Raw genomic sequence first — 20,289 nt, 5'->3', positions numbered from 1 at the left:
GCATTATTTTATATTGGGAATGTTTCATTTAACATATATAAGGTGTCTAAACAAACACATTGAGTGTCAGTTGGATTTTATACATGTTTTTATTTGAGGAGCATAATCTTGCTAGTGACTTTTCAAACAAACTATCCCCATGAGAATTTTTTCAGTATTTTTACCTGATTGTACAGGTCATAATGCAAGGGAATTGATACATTTCAGTATCACAAAATGACCAAAGTCTCAATTTGTGCCACTTTGCATAAATTTATGGCTATTATAAAACTTAATTCAACTCAATTTCACTTCACAACTCACCTGGCGCTTTGTAATCCTGCAAGGAAATAACATATTTTGATCTCTTCTTCAATCCTTCTAAGAAATATACAACTAAATCTCTTATATCTTCTGCATTTGGGCTCTGAAATGTGAACTCTTCTCCTCTTATTGTAGACAGTGTAAATGTTTGTGAGAAGACTTTGCTTGTTCTGAAATACAAATACAATACATTACACTTAACCATCTTAGCCCCTACATGCCACAAAAAAGCATTATAGAATGTAATAATAGTAAGCAAATTATTGCATTTGACTAGAGGAAAGTATCCTGATTTGGTTAAGAACAGCTTCTGATCAGTTTTCCATATCAGGTTTGGCAGAGGTGAGAAAATTTCATTTGCATCTAAACCAAATAAATAAATAGTGCACTAAATATATTGTGAAAGAGCATTATATGTTTTATTGATAGTAGTCAACATTAGTGCTTATTGACTCTGCTGCAAAGTAATTTGCTTTCAATATATCTTCATTTATATGCTAATTTTTTCTAATTAATATTTTTATAATATTTAAAGTAATTGAATGTATGGCACAATGCCACTGGAAATTTAATTACATTTAGCAGCAATAAGCAGCACATCTATCAGCAACATAATATTTTTGAACTCGTGGGCAAAAATTTATTTACCTCTTGCAACATTCAACTGATTCTGATTTCTCTTGATAGGCTACACTAACCAATTCTCCACAGCTTTGACACATATACTGAACACATCTCCTCTCGCCCTCTCTGTGTTCATCTCAACCTCCCACCTCTATCTTTCTCTACCTCTCTGTCTGTCTGTCTGTCTGTCTGTCTGTCTCTTTGTCTCCTCCTCCTCCTCTCTTTGTGCATTTTCTCCACTTCCTTTCTGTAATCATATCTTCTTCCCCCTCCTTCTGACTATATCCTCCTCCCTCCCTCTCTCTCTCTCTCTCTCTCTCTCTCTCTCTCTCTCTACTTGCTTCCACCTCCCCCTCTTCCTTTTTCACCTGCCCACTACTCTCCCACAACATGCACCTGCCTCATGCGCCTCACCCTCCTCCCCTCTCTCAGTCCATTTCCTCCTCCCCCTCACTCTGTCCATCCCCCCCTCTATCCATCTCAATTTGTTCTCAGCCATGCTCATCGGCACGTATAGTCCCTGCCATACGTTCGAATAAAGCAGGCTGATACTACTCCCAGAATATGCATGTCATGCATTGGACACTTGAAAATCATTTATTTGCCCTTGATGTACAGGACGCCAAGCACACAGGTTGAGAAAACAGACTGATACTACTTCAACACAACACACCTGTCATGCAGGGCAACTTACACGTTGAGGCTTGGAAACTGATTCTTGTCCCTGACATGTAGGTTTCCCTGCAAAGCAAGTTGATTTGGCAAGCTGATACTGTCCACACATGACATACCTATCACACAGTGCAACCTACACACTGTGGGCTGGGAAAAACATATTTTTGCCCATATCTCCACTCCTGTTGGAGCTAGGTTATAAACCCCACAGTGTTGATACTCATGAGGCCTGCTGCTTCTGTGCCAAATTTGTTCGACATCGATCCACACATCCGCTTCATATATAAAACATTTTGTGTGACACACAGTATTTTAACAGATGCCATTGGCAGACTGCATGTCATTTTTTAAAGTGTAACTGCTTTAGTGGCAGTGACCATAAAAAGTGCACGTGAATAATAATGTCACATTTATATCGTTACTGATGATGTGAGTAGTATAAGAGAAAAACAGACAGGTGTCCAATATCCCAACAAAATATTAACTGTAAACTGAAATGCCCAAATTAAGAAGTGAGTAGCCAAGGAACATTTCGATTTGACAACTGTCTGTCAATCTACAGCTCTAGAGTACAGTATGTAAACAAAAGTATCCGGACACCTGGCTGAAAATGACTTACAAGTTCATGGCATCCTCCATCGGTAATGCTGGGATTCAATATGGTGTTGGCCCACCGTTAGCCTTAATGACAGCTTCCACTCTCACAGGCATACATTCAATCAGGTGCTGAAAGGTTTCTTGGGGAATGGCAGCCCATTCTTCACGGAGTGCTGCACTGAGGAGAGGTATCAATGTCGGATGGTGTTGGCCCACCCTTAGCCTTAATGACAGCTTCCATTCTCACAGGCATACATTCAATCAGGTGCTGAAAGATTTCTTGGGGAATGGCAGCCCATTCTTCACGGAGTGCTGCACTGAGGAGAGGTATCAATGTCGGATGGTGTTGGCCCACCCTTAGCCTTAATGACAGCTTCCACTCTCACAGGCATACATTCAATCAGGTGCTGAAAGGTTTCTTGGGGAATGGCAGCCCATTCTTCACGGAGTGCTGCACTGAGGAGAGGTATCAATGTCGGATGGTGAGGCCTGGCATGAAGTCGGCATTCCAAAACATCCCAAATGTGTTCTATAGGATTCAGGTCAGGACTCTGTGCAGGCCAGTCCATTACAGGGATGCTAATGTCATGTAACCACTCCACCACAGGCCATGCATTATGAACTGGTGCTCTATTGTGTTGAAAGATGCAATCACCATATCCGAATTCCTCTACAACAGTGGGAAGCAAGAAGGTACTTAAAACAGCAATGTACGTCTGTCCTGCGACAGTGACACACAAAACAATGAAGGGTGCAAGCCCCCTTCATGAGAAACACGGCCACACCATAACACCACCGCCTCCAAATTTTACTATTGGCACTATACACGCTGGCAGATGATGTTCACCAGGCATTTGCCATACCCACACCCTGCCATCAGATTGTCACATTGTGTACTGTGATTCGTCACTCCACTGTTCAATCGTCCAATGTTTACGCTCCGTACACCATGCGAGGCACCGTTTGGCATTTACTGGTGTGATTTGTGGCTTATGAGCAGCCGCTCAACCATGAAATGCAAGTTTTATCACCTGCCACCTAACTGTCATAGTACTTGCAGTGGATCCTGATGCAGTTTGGAATTCCTGTGTGATGATCTGGATAGATATCTGCCTATTACACATTACAACCCCCTTCAACTCTCGGCGGTCTCTGTCAGTCAACAGATGAGGTCGGTCTGTATGTTTTTGTGTCTCTTCACGTCACCCCATTCTGCTCTCTCATGATGTCTAATGATACTGATGTCGCTGACATGGAGTACCTGACAGTAGGTGGCAGCACAATGTACCTAATATGAAAAACATATGTTTTTGGGGTTGTCCGGATACTTTTGATCACACAGTTTACTTTGTGTAATGTCCTTGATTGGTTCAGTTTGTTGGATAGTTGTCAGTAAATTCCAGAGCTCAGTCTCCAGGCCTATGTTTGATACACATTCTAATCAGTCATGATAAATTACTGTCAAGAATGTATATCCAAAAATTGTACACTACCATTTAATATGACTGCTAAGGTCTACAGTGAATTTACAGGCAGTTGTATTTTTGATGTAATATGCTTACTTCTGGCTTGAAACTGTGGTGATTTCTGGGAAGGATAATTCCAAGAGAACTTGTTCTTGATCATCCACAACATATACACCAGTCCAGTTCACAGCAATTATTACATCATTCTTTGGCAAATTGGGACCTGAAAAAAAGGGAAAAAATTAGTACTGTAAGAGCAAACATTTGTCACTGGCAAAATGTTTCTTTGACAAAAGATGGCAGTTCTGCTACAGATACCTTACCTTGTTTAGCAGTTTTTTTCCATATTTTGTGTAGAAAAAGGGATCTAAAGTATGTAAAGAACAACAGATAAGCTCAAATTGAAACAGCAATGTGCGTTCAAGCTCTACTGTTCACGATTCATAAATAATCGTGAATTATTACTAGTCATTCTGTCTGACTAGATGGAACAGCAACAGTAGTAAACCATATTAAAATTTATAAAGACAGTAAATTAGATAAATTTGTAATTCTTAAGTAGTTTGAAATTGTTGAAGCTTTTGTGATCATGTCTTCATGTGCTGCCATGTGGCTCTCATGTTTGGATCTTTTATCTATGGTCATTTATTGGTTTCACTGTCATTTCAAGGAACAGGCAGAAAAATCACTAAACAACCATCAGTTGAGTAACTCGAGATGAGCACCAACAGGCAACATGTCTTATAAGCTGTTGTCTCTGCATTTTTACTTATGTAAATATCAATTTAACACATTTTTGGTACAGAAGCAACAGAAGAATGACAACTGGAGAAAAAAATTAAAATTTTTGGAACTATATTATAACTCCACTTTTCATTCCCGGAATTAGTGTTTTCCCACTGTTTACAGCATTTTCCTTCAAATGTCCTAGCTCCACAATGTCGTAACCCATTTCGTGTCAACACATTTATAATTTTCTCACAATTTGCACTTTATGAAAAAATGTTCACAGAGAAGAAACTGACATAAAATAATGCTGGCATGATGTTAGCTATCAGGTAGTATATATAAACATTACATGGTGAAATTTCTTGACACCAGGGTGCTCTACTCAGCAGATCTGAACTGGTAAATGTGCAATAGTTACAACAATTTATGCTCTATTCCCTGCTACTGCCAAGCTCTACTTGGCTTGGTGCCTGATGGGAGTAACTAGGTTCATTTGAATAAAGGTATTCTTGCCTATCACAACCATTTATAAACGGTCTCTACTGCACATCCGAAGTTTCGTGATTGTTGTGATCATCATGACACCTCTGTCGAAAGATAGTTAGTGTGTTTCGTTGTTTGGCCACTTGTAGTGCTAGTTGACATCTTCACTCACTCTGCGTTACTCAAATGTTTTTCGTTTAAACAGTACCAATTACAGATTTTTTCATGCTGTGCAAAACATGTTTCGAGAATTTATTCTTGTGGACAAGTGCAGTATTTACTTACGTATTTTTTGTGATGTTACACAACCAAACAATGTGCATGACAGTTTGCATGTGTGTGTGGTTTTCTGCAAAACTGAGAAGGCACAGTACCTGATAACTCAAAAAGATGACTACAGTGCACGAGATGCACAACACCACATACGAAAACACCACACAAAATACTTTTGTAAATAGAGCAATTGACAACGAGAAAAAATTCCCAAAATGCATCGTCCTAAGCATGAAAATATATGTAACTGGTGCAGTGTTCCATTGTTTAAATAATGAATGACAGCTGCACACTTTCCAAAAACATTGATTATAATGTATGATACTGAGTTAAACGTTTCTACTTCCCAGACAGTTATCAGTTCCAGTTACATCAGCAATTTTTATTAGATAATAAACCTTTAATAGATAATAAACATGTCCCTGACAAGTACTTTGATGTACATTATGTATATATATCATACATAAAGTGCAAAAATGCAGAGGAGTATCCTACAAGTAACTTCTACAGCTTAAAATGTTATTTTCCACATTTTACATTTTCTCGTATTTTACACCTGTTTTTTAAGTCCCTTGAAAAGTGTGTGGGGGTTTCACTGTAATTGTATGTAATCATAGAAATAATGAGTGTAACTTTATTTTGCAGCATACTGATGACAGTAAACTTCAATTACTGTACTTGAAATTTTACATTATTTTAATACACCTATGTCTCTGAAGCAGCACAGACATTGATATTACTCACTCACAGAACTGACACTTTTTGAAGAAACAACCAAACAGTTTTCATACCGGGGAACTGAGAAAACTACAACAGAGTATTTGGAAATGGGTTACTATGTTACGATTGTCCATCTATTTTTCATATCTGAAACGAGCGCTACTCGTTTGTGAATAGTCAGCAGACCATTTCTGGCAATGCATCACTCTTGATGATTATTATTATCCACCATGGAAACAGACCATCTAATCCTACAGGTTCAGATATGAGATATTAAGAACTATGAAAAGACAAGATAATAATAGGCCTATATACAGGTAAAATCAGGACTGAAACAGCCAGAATATTCCGCCAAACGAAACCACCTACCAGCAATTTGTCTCAATTGGAAAGGAGGGCACTGAGGGAGATCAATGCGGATAAGAGCATTATTGTACTTGCAGCTGATAAAGGAAATGCTACGGTTTTGCTGAACACCGAAGATTATCACAAGATGATTAGTGACCTTTTGGATCCCACTACGTACAAAAAGCTTCAGAAGGATCCTACAGCCAAAATTTTGAGAAGTACCAATCAACTGGTGAAACAATCTTCTCTTTCTTTGGATGATAAAAAACAACTCTGCAAAACAGAAGCTTATCCACCCAGACTTTATGGACTCCCAAAGGTGCATAAACCACAGGTCCCGTTGAGACCGATTGTGAGTGCCATAGGATCTCCAACACAAGAGGTGGCCAGATATCTTGCCTGCTTGCTGCAACCACACATCGGCAGAATGGGCAGTTACATTAAAAACTCGGCGCATTTTATTGAAAAACTGAGGGAGATTAACGTCAGCCCAAGTGATATTCTTGTGAGCTTCGGTGTAGTGTCATTGTTTACCATGGTGCCTGTAAACGAAGCTATTTCACATATAGCAGATATTTTTACGACTGACATAGTGGCTTTATTTAAACTCTGCCTGACGACAACTTATTTCCAGTATAACAATGAGTTTTATGAACAGATCGACGGGGTGGCGATGGAAAGCCCTCTCAGCCCAGCTGTTTCCAATTTATTTATGGAGATCTTCGAACAGTGAGCGCTGCAGACTGCCAGTAAAAAGTCTGCTAAATGTGGTCAGCTACTTGGAGCACATTTTGTCCAATATACAGGCAGCACATCCCTCAAGAAGATACCAAACCAAACATGCAGTTTTTTTATATCTTTTTCTCTGACATGTCTATTCTTCCCTGTCTCTACCTCTACCAAATACAATTTATGTAGCTTTCTGCTCTTATTAATTTGTGCACGATGTTTTCTCAGCAATCTTGATATTGTGCATTGGCATATTTCCACCTTTAAGCTCTCAGGTATCCAGATCTCGTGCACTGCAGTCCGCAGCAATCAGTCTTTCCTTCTCGTCCTATCCAGTACGTCTTCCCTGACCCAGGGTTCTGGGTGACTTTGAACTGTCCCCATTTCCTAAGCTTGAACAGTCCTCTTCGTTCACCCCTCTTCCTTCCCTGTCAACCCTTCTGCCAGAAGAATGATCCACTGGCTCTGAAAGCTTGCAAATTTATGTGCCTTCCTGTTCTCCTGCTACTACTAGGTGAGTAGATTTTTCTGTCTTTCCTATTACATTACAGTTTAAACACCATGTGTGGTCTCTTTAAGGACCCTGTTTATAATTGTGGACCTTAGCTCTTTTTGTTGTCCCTAAATATGACTAACTGGAATGCAATGTAAACCACAACAAGAAAATTAGATATAAAAGTAATCTGCACATATACTTCGCCTTTAAATTTGAATAATCCTTATTAATCAACTACTCACATACGTAATAATGACTATTGCAAATGTTTATATGCTGATAATATTCTGAAACAAAAAATATTGCACGCAAAAAGTTTGAGTTACAAAACACAGTGAAGAATACTAAAACTAATAACTTCAGTTGAAATAATATTTAAGTAAAAAGTTTAACATTGCCTTTCTCACCAGAATTTCTATAAGCTTCATAGAACCGGGAGAATAATAAAGGCCACTTGAACTTCGCATAGCTAACAACATCTTCTTTTACTCTCAAAGGTGGAACCTTCTCCTTCAAATAATAGCTCTGTAGAAAGAAAATGCAACACAATCAAAATGTGAAACAGATAGCATTATTATACAAAATAAAGAGCATTGTTGTTGATATAATACTTAACATAATTATAACACAGAGCAGATATTTACATAGGGCTAATGTATGGGACAAACCAGATATTTTCGTAGTCCTATTATAACTTCAGAGACAGTACCTTCTTATAAGCTTGAATAACTAGTTGGCCCCAGCGATCAATGGCTTTTTCTGTGTTTGTGAAACAATAATCAGGAATATAGCTTGGAAGCAAATTGTACAGCCTATCAATGTTCAGATCTGTGCCATATTCAATATAATACTGTTGAGCTGCTATCATTGCAAGATCCTCTTCCTGGAATAGAACAAGGTTTCGCACTAGATTCAAAAGCTACATACATAGTCATAAAACATATGAAATACCAATAGCTCCTCGGAATAGTGCTGCCATTTTTAAAGTACCTCTGATATAATTCTTTTTGACATGGAGCTCTTTCATTGATGCATGTTCAAGGTTGCTAGTCTTACTAATGTTTTACTCTAAGTTGAATATGTGCATAGTCAAATAAATTGAAGCCTTTTAATTTAAAGAAAAAAATACAGCACAATGTACCACTTTGTTTATGTCAACAAGGGAGTTGTTGCATAAAATAAAAGGCACACAAAAGTGCAGAGATGTGAACCAGTTTACAACCTCTGCAACAATGATCATTTCACAAAAAAACACACCATTTTGTTGTAAATCTTTACTACACATGAATGAACCCACTGAAATTTACCGACAACTGACGATTCAATATGATGATGTAATTTCAAACAGCAGTTTTTATAGACGCAGAGTAGCAGATTTAGAATTACCGAGACTACTTTTTTTTTAATTGCTGATTTTCTGCCCAGTGCCTCTTCTGTTTGATCAGTACTGACCTATTTTCATATACATAAATTTACACTGAGGTGACAAAAGTCATGGGACAGTGATACGCACATATACCAATGGTATTATTATCGCATATGCAAGATATAAAAGGACAGTGCACTGGTAAAGTATCGTTTGTATTCAGGTGATTCATCTGAAACAGTTTCCGACATATGGCCACATCATGGGAATTAACAGACGTTGAACACGAAATGGTAGTTGGAGCTAGATGCATGGGACATTCCATTTTGAGAATTGTTAAGAAATTCAATATTACAATATCCACAGTGTCCAAGAGTGTGCTGAGAATATCAAATTTCAGGCATTACCTCACGTAGTGGCTGATGGCCTTCGCTTAATGACAGAGAGCAGCAGCATTTGCACAGAATAGTCAGTGCTAACAGATAAGCAACACAGAGTGAAATAACCACAGAAATAAACACGGGATGTATGATGAATGTATCCGTTGCGACAGTGAAGCAAAATTTGGCATTAATGGGCTATGACGGCAGATAACTGACGCCAAGTACCTTTGCTAACAACGCAAAATCACCTGCAGTGCCTTTCCTGGGCTCATGACCATATTTGTTGGACCCTAGATGACTGGAAAACTATGATCTGGGCAGATAAGTCCTGATTTCAGTTGGTAAGAGCTAATGGTAGGATTCAAGTGTGGCGCAGACCCCACTCAGGTTGTCAACAAGGCACTGTGCAAGGTGGTGGTAGCACCATAATGGTGTGGGCTGTGTTTATATGGAATGGACTAGGTCCTCTGATCCAACTGAATTATCATTGACTGGAAATGGTTGTCCAGCTACTTGGAGGCCATTTGTATCTCTTATTGGACTTCATGTTCTCAAACACCTGACACGAACTTCACTAAACAGTTACAGGATACACTCAAGAGGTCAGTTGATGTACAAAATCCTTCAAAGGCAAAACTTTCACAACTGTTGTTGTTGTGGTCTTCAGTCCTGAGACTGGTTTGATGCAGCTCTCCATGCTACTCTATCCTGTGCAAGCTTCTTCATCTCCCAGTACCTACTGCAACCTACATCCTTCTGAATCTGCTTAGTGTATTCATCTCTTGGTCTCCCTCTACGATTTTTACCCTCCACGGTGCCCTCCAATGCTAAATTTGTGATCCCTCAATGCCTCAAAACATGTCCTACCAACCCCGATCCCTTCTTCTAGTCAAGTTGTGCCACAAACTTCTCTTCTCCCCAATCCTATTCAATACCTTCTCATTAGTTACGTGATCTACTCACCTTATCTTCAGCATTCTTCTGTAGCACCACATTTTGAAAGCTTCTATTCTCTTCTTGTCCAAACTAGTTATCGTCCATGTTTCACTTCCATGCATGGCTACACTCCATACAAATACTTTCAGAAACGACTTCCTGACACTTAAATCTATACTCGATGTTAACAAATTTCTCTTCGTGAGAAACGCTTTCCTTGCCATTGCCAGTCTACATTTTATATCCTCTCTACTTCGACCATCATTGGTTATTTTACTCCCTAAATAGCAAAACTCCTTTACTACTTTAAGTGTCTCATTTCCTAATCTAATTCCCTCAGCATTACCCGACTTAATTTGACTACATTCCATTATCCTCATTTTGCTTTTGTTGATGTTCATCTTATATCCTCCTTTCAAGACACTGTCCATTCCGTTCAACTGCTCTTCCAAGTCCTTTGCTGTCTCTGACAGAATTACAATGTCATCGGCGAACCTCAAAGTTTTTACTTCTTCTCCATGAATTTTAATACCTACTCCGAATTTTTCTTTTGTTTCCTTTACTGCTTGCTCAATATACAGATTGAATAACATTGGGGAAAGGCTACAACCCCGTCTCACTCCTTTCCCAACCACTGTTTCCCTTTCATTTACAAATTGTAAATAGCCTTTCGCTCCCTGTATTTTACCCCTGCCACCTTCAGAATTTGAAAGAGAGTATTCCAGTTAACATTGTCAAAAGCTTTCTCTAAGTGTACAAATGCTAGAAACGTAGGTTTGCCTTTTCTTAATCTTTCTTCTAAGATAAGTCGTAAGGTCAGTATTGCCTCACGTGTTCCAACATTTCTACGGAATCCAAACTGATCTTCCCCGAGGTCAGCTTCTACCAGTTTTTCCATTCGTCTGTAAAGAATTCGTGTTAGTATTTTGCAGCTGTGACTTATTAAACTGATAGTTCGGTAATTTTCACATCTGTCAACACCTGCTTTCTTTGGGATTGGAATTATTATATTCTTCTTGAAGTCTGAGGGTATTTCGCCTGTCTCATACATCTTCCTCGCCAGATGGTAGAGTTTTGTCATGACTGGCTCTCCCGAGGCCATCAGTAGTTCTAATGGAATGTTGTCTACTCCCGAGGCCTTGTTTCGACTCAGGTCTTTCAGTGCTCTGTCAAACTCTTCACGCAGTACCTTATCTCCCACTTTGTCTTCATCTACATCCTCTTCCATTTCCATAATATTGTCCTCAAGTACATCGCCCTTGTATAAACCCTCTATATACTCCTTAAACCTTTCTGCCTTCCCCTCTTTGCTTAGAACTGGGTTTCCATCTGAGCTCTTGATATTCATACAAGTGGTTCTCTTCTCTCCAAAGGTCTCTTTAATTTTCCTGTAGGCAGTATCTATCTTACCCCTAGTGAGACAAGCCTCTACATTCTTACATTTGTCCTCTAGCCATCCCTGCTTAGCCATTTTGCACTTCCTGTCGATATCATTTTTGAGACGTTTGTATTCCTTTTTGCCTGCTTCATTTACTGCATTTTTATATTTTCTCCTTTCATCAATTAAATTCAATATTTCTTCTGTTACCCAAGGATTTCTATTAGCCCTCATCTTTTTACCTACTTGATCGTCTGCTGCCGTCACTACTTCATCCCTCAGAGCTACCCATTCTTCTTCTACTGTATTTCTTTCCCCCATTCCTGTCAATTGTTCCCTTATGCTCTCCCTGAAACTCTCTACAACCCCTGGTTCTTTCAGTTTATCCAGGTCCCATCTCCTTGAATTCCCACCTTTTTGCAGTTTCTTCAGTTTCAATCTGCAGTTCATAACCAATAGATTGTGGTCAGAATCCACATCTGCCCCAGGAAATGTCTTACAATTTAAAACCTGGTTCCTAAATCTCTGTCTTACCATTATATAATCTATCTGATACCTTTTAGTATCTCCAGGATTCTTCCAGGTATACAACCTTCTTTTATGATTCTTGAACCAAGTGTTAGCTATGATTAAGTTATGCTCTGTGCAAAATTCTACAAGGCGGCTTCCTCTCTCATTCCTTCCCCCCAATCCATATTCACCTACTATGTTTCCTTCTCTCCCTTTTTCTACTGACGAATTCCAGTCACCCATGACTATTAAATTTTTGTCTCCCTTCACTACCTGAATAATTTCTTTTATCTCGTCATACATTTCATCTATTTCTTCATCATCTGCAGAGCTAGTTGGCATATAAACTTGTACTACTGTAGTAGGCATGGGCTTTGTGTCTATCTTGCCCACAATAATGCGTTCACTATGCTGTTTGTAGTAGCTAACCCGCACTCCTGTTTTTTTATTCATTATTAAACCTACTCCTGCATTACCCCTATTTGATTTTGTATTTATAACCCTGTAATCACCTGACCAAAAGTCTTGTTCCTCCTGCCACTGAACTTCACTAATTCCCACTATATCTAACTTTAACCTATCCATTTCCCTTTTTAAATTTTCTAACCTACCTGCCCGATTAAGGGATCTGACATTCCACGCTCCGATCCGTAGAATGCCAGTTTTCTTTCTCCTGATAATGACGTTCTCTTGAGTAGTCCCCGCCCGGAGATCCGAATGGGGGACTATTTTACCTCCGGAATATTTTACCCAAGAGGACGCCATCATCATTTAATCATACAGTAAAGCTGCATGTCCTCGGGAAAAATTACAACTATGAATGGCTATAGAGGCAGTGTGGCTCAATATTTCTGCAGAGGACTTTCAACAACTTATTGAGTCCATACCATGATGAATTGATGCACTATGTTAGGCAAAAGGAGATCTGACATATCAGGAGGTGTCTCATGACTTTTGTCACTGCAATGTAGCAGCATTGCTCAACAGCACTGATAAGTAACTGGTTACTAAAATCATGTTTTATCTTACAGTAAACCAGTGAAGTTTGTGATGTAGAACAATAATGGATATCTAAAATAACTACAGTCTTTCAGTGTCAGCTTTTGACAAGGAAGTTGGTAGAATAACTCCTTAACAAAAGACTACAAATAAAAATATCTAGCTTACATGAAGATTAAAGATGCATGTGAAATTAGAGGCATGACACCATTATAAAAAAAACCTCAGTTACATTATAATCTACTGAAGAAAGAAATAAAGAAAATGTTTTTGGCAATTATTCAATATGAGGTTCCATGTCTTACCTTGTCACATCTGTATTCACCAAACTTAACACCTCTTACTACTTGCTGATATATGAGATTGCTTGCCACTTGATCTTCTGCTGGATCATGCCATGGAGCAAATATTTCTTTTCTAAAAAACAATCTCCAAGGAGCATTCCTTTCCTGAGCTCCTTGTTCTTTGGCATACTGTTCACATTGTGATATAGCATCCATAACATGATCTCCGCCACTGCCTAGTGATGAAACCTAAACAACAGTATTGTTGGAATGTAAGTGTAGGTCTACATATTACAGTAGGTCTACATATTACAATCAAAATGACAAAATTACAGAATTATGGAACAAAACCCATGGTTTCTTGCTTCAGATAAATTACTTAAAGAAGTATTGGATATAAAATCCTGTGGGGAGAGGGTCAATGTTAAATGAAGATCTGTAACTGGATCAGTCTGTAAACAAAGAGGGGAGGGAGAGGGAGGAGCAGAGGAAGAGAGAGAGAGAGAGAGAGAGAGAGAGAGAGAGAGAGTTTTTTGTTGGGTGGTGGCACTGAGTAAAGTACTTAAAGGATATTTTGTATTTTCTTTACCTCCCACAAAATCTCTTGAATTTCTAATGTCAATAACCAGCAGCTCATTACTGGTAGATGTAGTATTCTGGAATCTGAATTGCAGCATTTAGTTTGTTGATCATTCTAAATACTGAGCTGTACCCTGTCCGTTTCTTGGTTCAGGGCAATTTTTTTCTCTTTTACATCACTGTATTTTACTCTTTCACTTTACTGTTTCACATCTTTCTCCTCACAAACGAAAAAGAGGATAAAAAATAAAAATTTAACAGAATTTCTAAATTTTCTTGTCTGTCAACCTGCTCTTGTCATGGTTTTATATATTGTGTTGCTGCACTTGTTCCACCAGAATCATCACTGATGAGGGATGACACCCAGTCCACCTTTTATAATGTGTGTTTTAATGGCTATCAGAAGCCTGTCTGGATCATACACACTGTATCTGCTTCATCATCATGTCTTGCCCATAAACCAGACAGAGCCAACACTGAATTTTTTGCACACTATGTTCAGCCTGCTCAATAATTTCATGAATCTGTGTTCACAAGAGGTGAAAGAAAGAAGCAGATCTGTCACTTTCAGCTGCTACAATGGCAATACTGCAAGGAATGACAAAATTTCTCATATAATAACTACATACTACAGAACATTCTCTCTCTCTCTCTCTCTCTCTCTCTCTCTCTCTCTCTCTCTCTCTCTCTCTCTCTAAAAGCTTCATTCACTTGTAATGGATTCTGTTGTTTCAAGGACTGCTGGAACTAGTATGGTTGGAGACAAAGTCTTACAATGACATTACTAAATATTTTTTTTTATGGTCACAATAAAATTACACGATTTAAGTCTACCGAAAGAGTAATATTAGTTTTATTATATAAACAGTAAATTATGATCACATGGACCACTCCTGCAGACTGGAAGCTTTAAACTTGCTTCAGTTTAAGGACTACAACATTTTTTATAAAAGTAAACACTTAGAAGAATGTCTACAATGCTGAAACAAATGAGGATTATTACATTATAAGCATTTATTTGAGTTTTAGTATAAATTCTTTGCTTGATAAACTTGCCATAAATTACAAAAGAAAGAAGTTTACACACCTTGTCAAATAAGGCAATGTACAATGAGAATCCAAACTGGTCCTTGAGGCCAATTTTGTCTGACAACTGATTACATAATTCTCGTGCAGTAGTTGCAGAATCTGCAAGAAGTGTTTTTGTGTTTCCATCCATAAATGTTATTGGTAACATTATTGGCTTCTTGGATTTTGTAGCCTGAAAGTAAGTTTTTATTAGCACATACTGTAATATAAAAGAAAAACACTAAATAATGAAAATTAATAACAAATAGATAAAAAGAGTCAAAGTATAAAGAATAATCCAGACTGATTGTTTACAGTAACATAAAAAAGCAACCATTTCTGTATTTGGAATAATAAACAGAAATGCTGCGGACATTTAAAACCTTTCAATCCAGTCAGTTGTTGTTTTCTGATGATGAAAGCAAAACATTCAATGAATTAATTGTTCAACTACTTGTGCTTGAGTCAAACTTGTCATAAATGTAAGAAAACAGGACACTGCACAAGAAGTTTCAGCATTAAATGTAAGAAAGGAAAAGTAGGGTAATGAATTATTTTTGAAATCTATAAAGGTGATGTTTGCAATTATTATCGGCACAAACGTCGTTGAACTAAAGCAGATTTCTGATGGAAAACCAAGTAAAGATACATAGTAAGGATAGTTCTGCATATTTTAAACAAGTAACTAATTTAGGAGTAAAGGGGACCACTCCTCGAATAGCAGTTACAAAACACACAAAAGATTATGAATACTTGCTAGATTTCAAATAAATCCTTTGACAAGATAGAGCGCATGTGTGTCCACACACACTGCAGTGGAGTAGAGTGGGGTGGGGTGAGGTGAGGTGAGGTGGGATGGATTGGAGTGGCGTGGAGTGGGGTGGGGGCTGGTACAACGGGGTGGGTGAAAGAAGAAAGAGACAGAAGGCAGGAAGAAGATTTGGTGATCAGTAGCTAGCAGCTTGGAGAGAGGCAGCATTTCTGCTGGCTAGGAATGTGAGCGGGAGGAATGGGAGGTGCACAGGCTACGCATGTGATACGCAGGTACAGGAGCCTGTGAGGTGTGACACATGATGAATATGATAATGAGGCCTGGATTGGGTGACAGGAAACAATAAGGGGATACTGGTGGGTAGAGGACGTGGGGACAGCAGTTTACCACAGACTGACGTCAGGCGGGTTAAGGAAATGAATGATGTGTTGCACGGATAACTCCCATCTGCATAGCTCAAAAAATCTGTACTGTAGGTAAGGATCCAGATGGCATGCATTTTGAAGCAGCAATTGAACACTAGCATGTTGTGCCCCTGGGTGGTCAACTTTGCTCTTGGCCACAGACTGGCAGTGCCCATTCATTTTGATGGACAGCTGGTTGCCTGTCATACTGACATAAAAAGCTATTTAGTGATTGCAAAAGAGTTGGTAAGTGACATGGCTGCTTTCAGAGTTGGCCCTGCCTCTGATGGGACAGGATAAACCTGTGCCATGACTGGAGTAGGAAGGGCTGGGTTGGTGGATTGAGCACATCTGGGTCTTCCACAGGGATAAGATCCTACTAGCAAATGTTTGGGAATAGGTATGGCATAGGGATGGACCAGGATGATGTGTAGATTGGGTGAGCAATAGAATACCACTTTATGAGGGGTGGGGCATGCTGATAGGTAATAAAAGCTCTGGTGAAGTCAGCAAGTTTCCTTTCTCTTTTGGGTGTGCCTGTCGACAGTTCAATGTTTCCGCTATTCAGTGTGCGGTCTGCTTTACTCCTTAATGATTTGCAAGTAAAGGTATAGTTAGAAAAAGAAATTATAATAATTCTGCTTGACTTTGGTATATTTCAAAATGATACAGAAATTTGTTTTCAGTGCTAGCTGCTTAAGATTGCAATCAAAATAGTGAATTAATGTCAACATCAACAGAGTGCAAACTTAGAAGCAATAATGGAATAGTAATACATGGAACATGTTAAGTATGTGGAACACTGCACAAAGCAAACCTTGAACCAATCCTACCAAAGGAAATAGTTGAAATAAACGTCACCGATGATGCTTCATTATTACAACTGTACCATACGAGATGAAGATATTAAGACGGTGCCATAAGAAGAAGAAACTGATTTTTGTAAAAATGCACAGACTGTCATTTGGATTTAGAGACAGAATGTCCAACCCTGGTGAACTGATGTCACCTAATGTCTGTGGACCTACTGATCAGTCCTGTCAGAAGAAAAGCAGATTTTATTTTAAATCATTTACTGTTGGGTTATGAAAGAAAAGGCAGAGTCAAAGAAGAAAAACATGTCCTTCCACATTTAACAATTTTGTATCTGTGATGAGTAATCCTACCTAATCCTCCAGGATGTTCTCTGCTCACTAACAGTTTATTTCATGCAACTCTTGCTGATTATTTTGATATATTTATACACAATGCTAAGCAGTATTTCACAAGCTATTTCTCCAAGACACTGGATATTTGGGCTGAAATACAAAGGCAACTGCTCACCTGGAGTTCAAGCCAACTAGGAGGCTGGTTTCTTGTGCCATTGTTGAATGTCCGTTTGAGTCTCTCTTCACAGTAGGGTGCATAGCCTGGTGGTCCTTCTCTTATGAAGGCTCTAAGATAGTTCACAAACTTCTCAGATGGAGCAAAGCATCCAACACACAAAGACAACAATATCCATCCTCTTGCATGTGATGACTTTGATGGGTTATTAGTTAGCTGTTTGCATATCTGACAGTATATTTCATCCCTGTAAAGCAGTTTCATCATAAGAATTACAAACTAAAGATCTGAATGACAAAGAAAAAGTACTATGGTAATATGACTGGATAGCTCAAAAAGTTTGGCTGGTAGCTTAACAACAAACACACGTAATGAGTGTCAAGTCATCACTGACAAAGCAATAATCAAGAACATTCAAACTTTGCACTGAAAGTTAATTTTATTTGAAAGTTGTAACAGTCCTTTATCTATCATCACTCTTATTAATTACTTTCAGCTTTAACTTTTTAGTTATAGTTCATTAAAAACATTTTCAAGATTAACTTGCACTCACTGTTTCTCATAATTGCTTGGAAAATACGGGGTGGACAGAAAGCTTCAAAAAGCAATTAAGAGATGCTATATTCTGCAAAGTGGAAGACCAGGAAAGAGGGAATCAGTTGTAACACCAGTGAGCTAAGGAGCAAAATACACCTCAGGGTGAAAGAATAGCCAAAAGAAAGCAAATTTAAATAAAATAAATAATGGATAGAAAAGAGATGCAAATAAATAAGAATGTCTGAAGATAACAACATGGAGAAATGGAATACAGGCATAAAAAGAAAATAAGAATGGGTAGATAGGTTTAGGAAACTAGAATGGGAGCAGAGGCAAGAAAAGAGTAGAGCTAATGTAGTTTCGGGCTGGGAAGATGAGGCTACTATGTGGTGTGTTGCAATTACCAACTGAACAGTTCAGAGAGGCTAGCGTTATGGGAAAGTGTGTGGAGTTTGCTATGTGGGAGTGTCATGCATGTCTCCTCCAACCTGATGTATCTTCCAGGAAATCATATTACTATGCTATGCAACTGTGTAGTTAAGTTTATGTATGATACATGTTTAGCAGTGTTTCTCACGACAATGGACAACTGGTCTGCACAGAATGAAGAATAGTGATTCCAGAAATCTGATATGTGACTTTGTCCTATTTTTACACACTAAGAAATTCTGGCCTTTGTAGAACTGGGTCAGCAGAATGATTGTCAGTGTATGACGTATTTAGAGGGAGGAGATTTGTGGGGGAGATGGGAGAGGGATAAAAATGATCTTTGGAAGGATACATATCATTACTGGGCATGAGTTGGCTGAGCTGTTCTGGTTCATCGTGGTACTATTGATAAGGAAATTCTTATTTATGGCTTGATAGCATTGTTGTGGGTTTCAAAAGTACAGTAGGATATGGAACAGAGGGCTTAACTGAGGACTAGATGGAGAAAGAAATGTCCTCTCAATAAAGACTTTGACAAGAAACTGACTTTATTTTTCCACACCTATCCCATAATAACCACATGATTATCACTACATTGAGATTACAAGGATAATTCTTTTACTGGAGGTGAGAACCATTCATAAAGTACTGTAATCTATAATTTACTGTGCATGTCTTATTGGGCCTTTTGCACCAGCGTGGGCATCATGAAATCCCTTACAGCAGAGAGGGTACACAGAGAACTGCAATTTGGACAGTAACAAAAATCCATTTCACGATGCATTCTACAGCATTGTACCAAAGTTTTGGGCCACTGGATAGTATAATAAACATCCAGCCAGAGTCTGCAGATCTGTGAGCATAGATGCTATGTAAAGTCTGATGCTTCAATGATATTATGTGATGCAGCGATGACTAATTCTCTAGGCAGTCACAGTGTTTGTTAGTACACCAATTTATCCATTGTTGGTTTCAGGTCCTCGTTGAAAACATTGCAGGGGACAATAGAGGGGATGTCATTCTGATGTTCTGTGATGTAGCATATAAGAAAGGTCTGTAATTGAAGACCTCAACTGTAAACATTGGTAAGGGACAGTCAATGAGAAACAGAGTTATCACATTCAAATCATGGCAAATATGGGCTTCATGCATATTAGTTGATAGTTCCACAATGAACCGAGAAATGTCAACTCTATCTCTAATTTTAGATTCTCTAATGCCACTGTGTCAGGATGTGTGCATGTTAATGCTGGTAAGTATCATACACATAGCTGCTAGTAGTAGTAACTGGTGTTGTGTTCATGCCAGGAAAATGTTTTTCAGGAACAATTTTTACAAAACTGAGGATGCTATGGGCCACGAAAACTCAGATGAAAACCCTGAATATGTTCCCAAATGCAAATGCACTTCAAAATTAGTTAGTAATCACGTAAGTGTGAATATTTATTTAGGCAAGTAAACAATATTGTGTCCCTTATCATATTTTACGTGAATTTTCAAGACAGGATGATGGCACAAATGTTAAGGACTATCCTTAATATTGTTTACATGCTGCAGTTAAGGTCCTTGCTAAAATTAATTTTGTACTGAACTGAATCAAAGATTAATTTTTGAGGTTGTACTTTATTATTGCAAAAATTCCTCATTAAGATATTAACATCAAAAATTGAAACATTTACGACCTTTTAAATTTGTTTAGCAGTAGTGTTTTATTAATTTCCCCCAAAAGTAAACAGCACTAAGTCATTGCTAAGCCATGTTAATTGCACTCAGTTTGTAAGTAAACAATATTAAGTATCCACTGCCGAAGTTTTAAGAAAAAAAAATTAGGTAATATTTACCATTTTAAAAATATGTCATTAATGTAAATATATTTGA

At 38.3% G+C, this 20,289-nt stretch overlaps 1 protein-coding gene across 1 annotated transcript in view; it reads right to left on the bottom strand.

The window, feature by feature from the left end:
* Positions 1–20,289, bottom strand: part of LOC124776283 (myosin-VIIa) — a 476,348-nt gene that overhangs the window by 28,259 nt on the left and 427,800 nt on the right. Inside the window, exons 24-30 of the mRNA XM_047251187.1 lie at positions 17,446–17,692; positions 14,966–15,139; positions 13,321–13,548; positions 8,153–8,326; positions 7,851–7,968; positions 3,762–3,888; positions 304–473 (exon numbers count right to left, since the gene is read on the bottom strand). Of these exons, the coding sequence (XP_047107143.1) occupies positions 304–473; positions 3,762–3,888; positions 7,851–7,968; positions 8,153–8,326; positions 13,321–13,548; positions 14,966–15,139; positions 17,446–17,692 (1,238 nt within the window). The remainder of the gene's footprint in view (positions 1–303; positions 474–3,761; positions 3,889–7,850; positions 7,969–8,152; positions 8,327–13,320; positions 13,549–14,965; positions 15,140–17,445; positions 17,693–20,289) is intronic.

Source organism: Schistocerca piceifrons, chromosome 2, assembly GCF_021461385.2.
Source record: "Schistocerca piceifrons isolate TAMUIC-IGC-003096 chromosome 2, iqSchPice1.1, whole genome shotgun sequence".
Classification (NCBI taxonomy): Eukaryota; Metazoa; Arthropoda; class Insecta; order Orthoptera; family Acrididae; genus Schistocerca; species Schistocerca piceifrons.
This window is presented reverse-complemented; position numbering and strand designations above follow the sequence as displayed.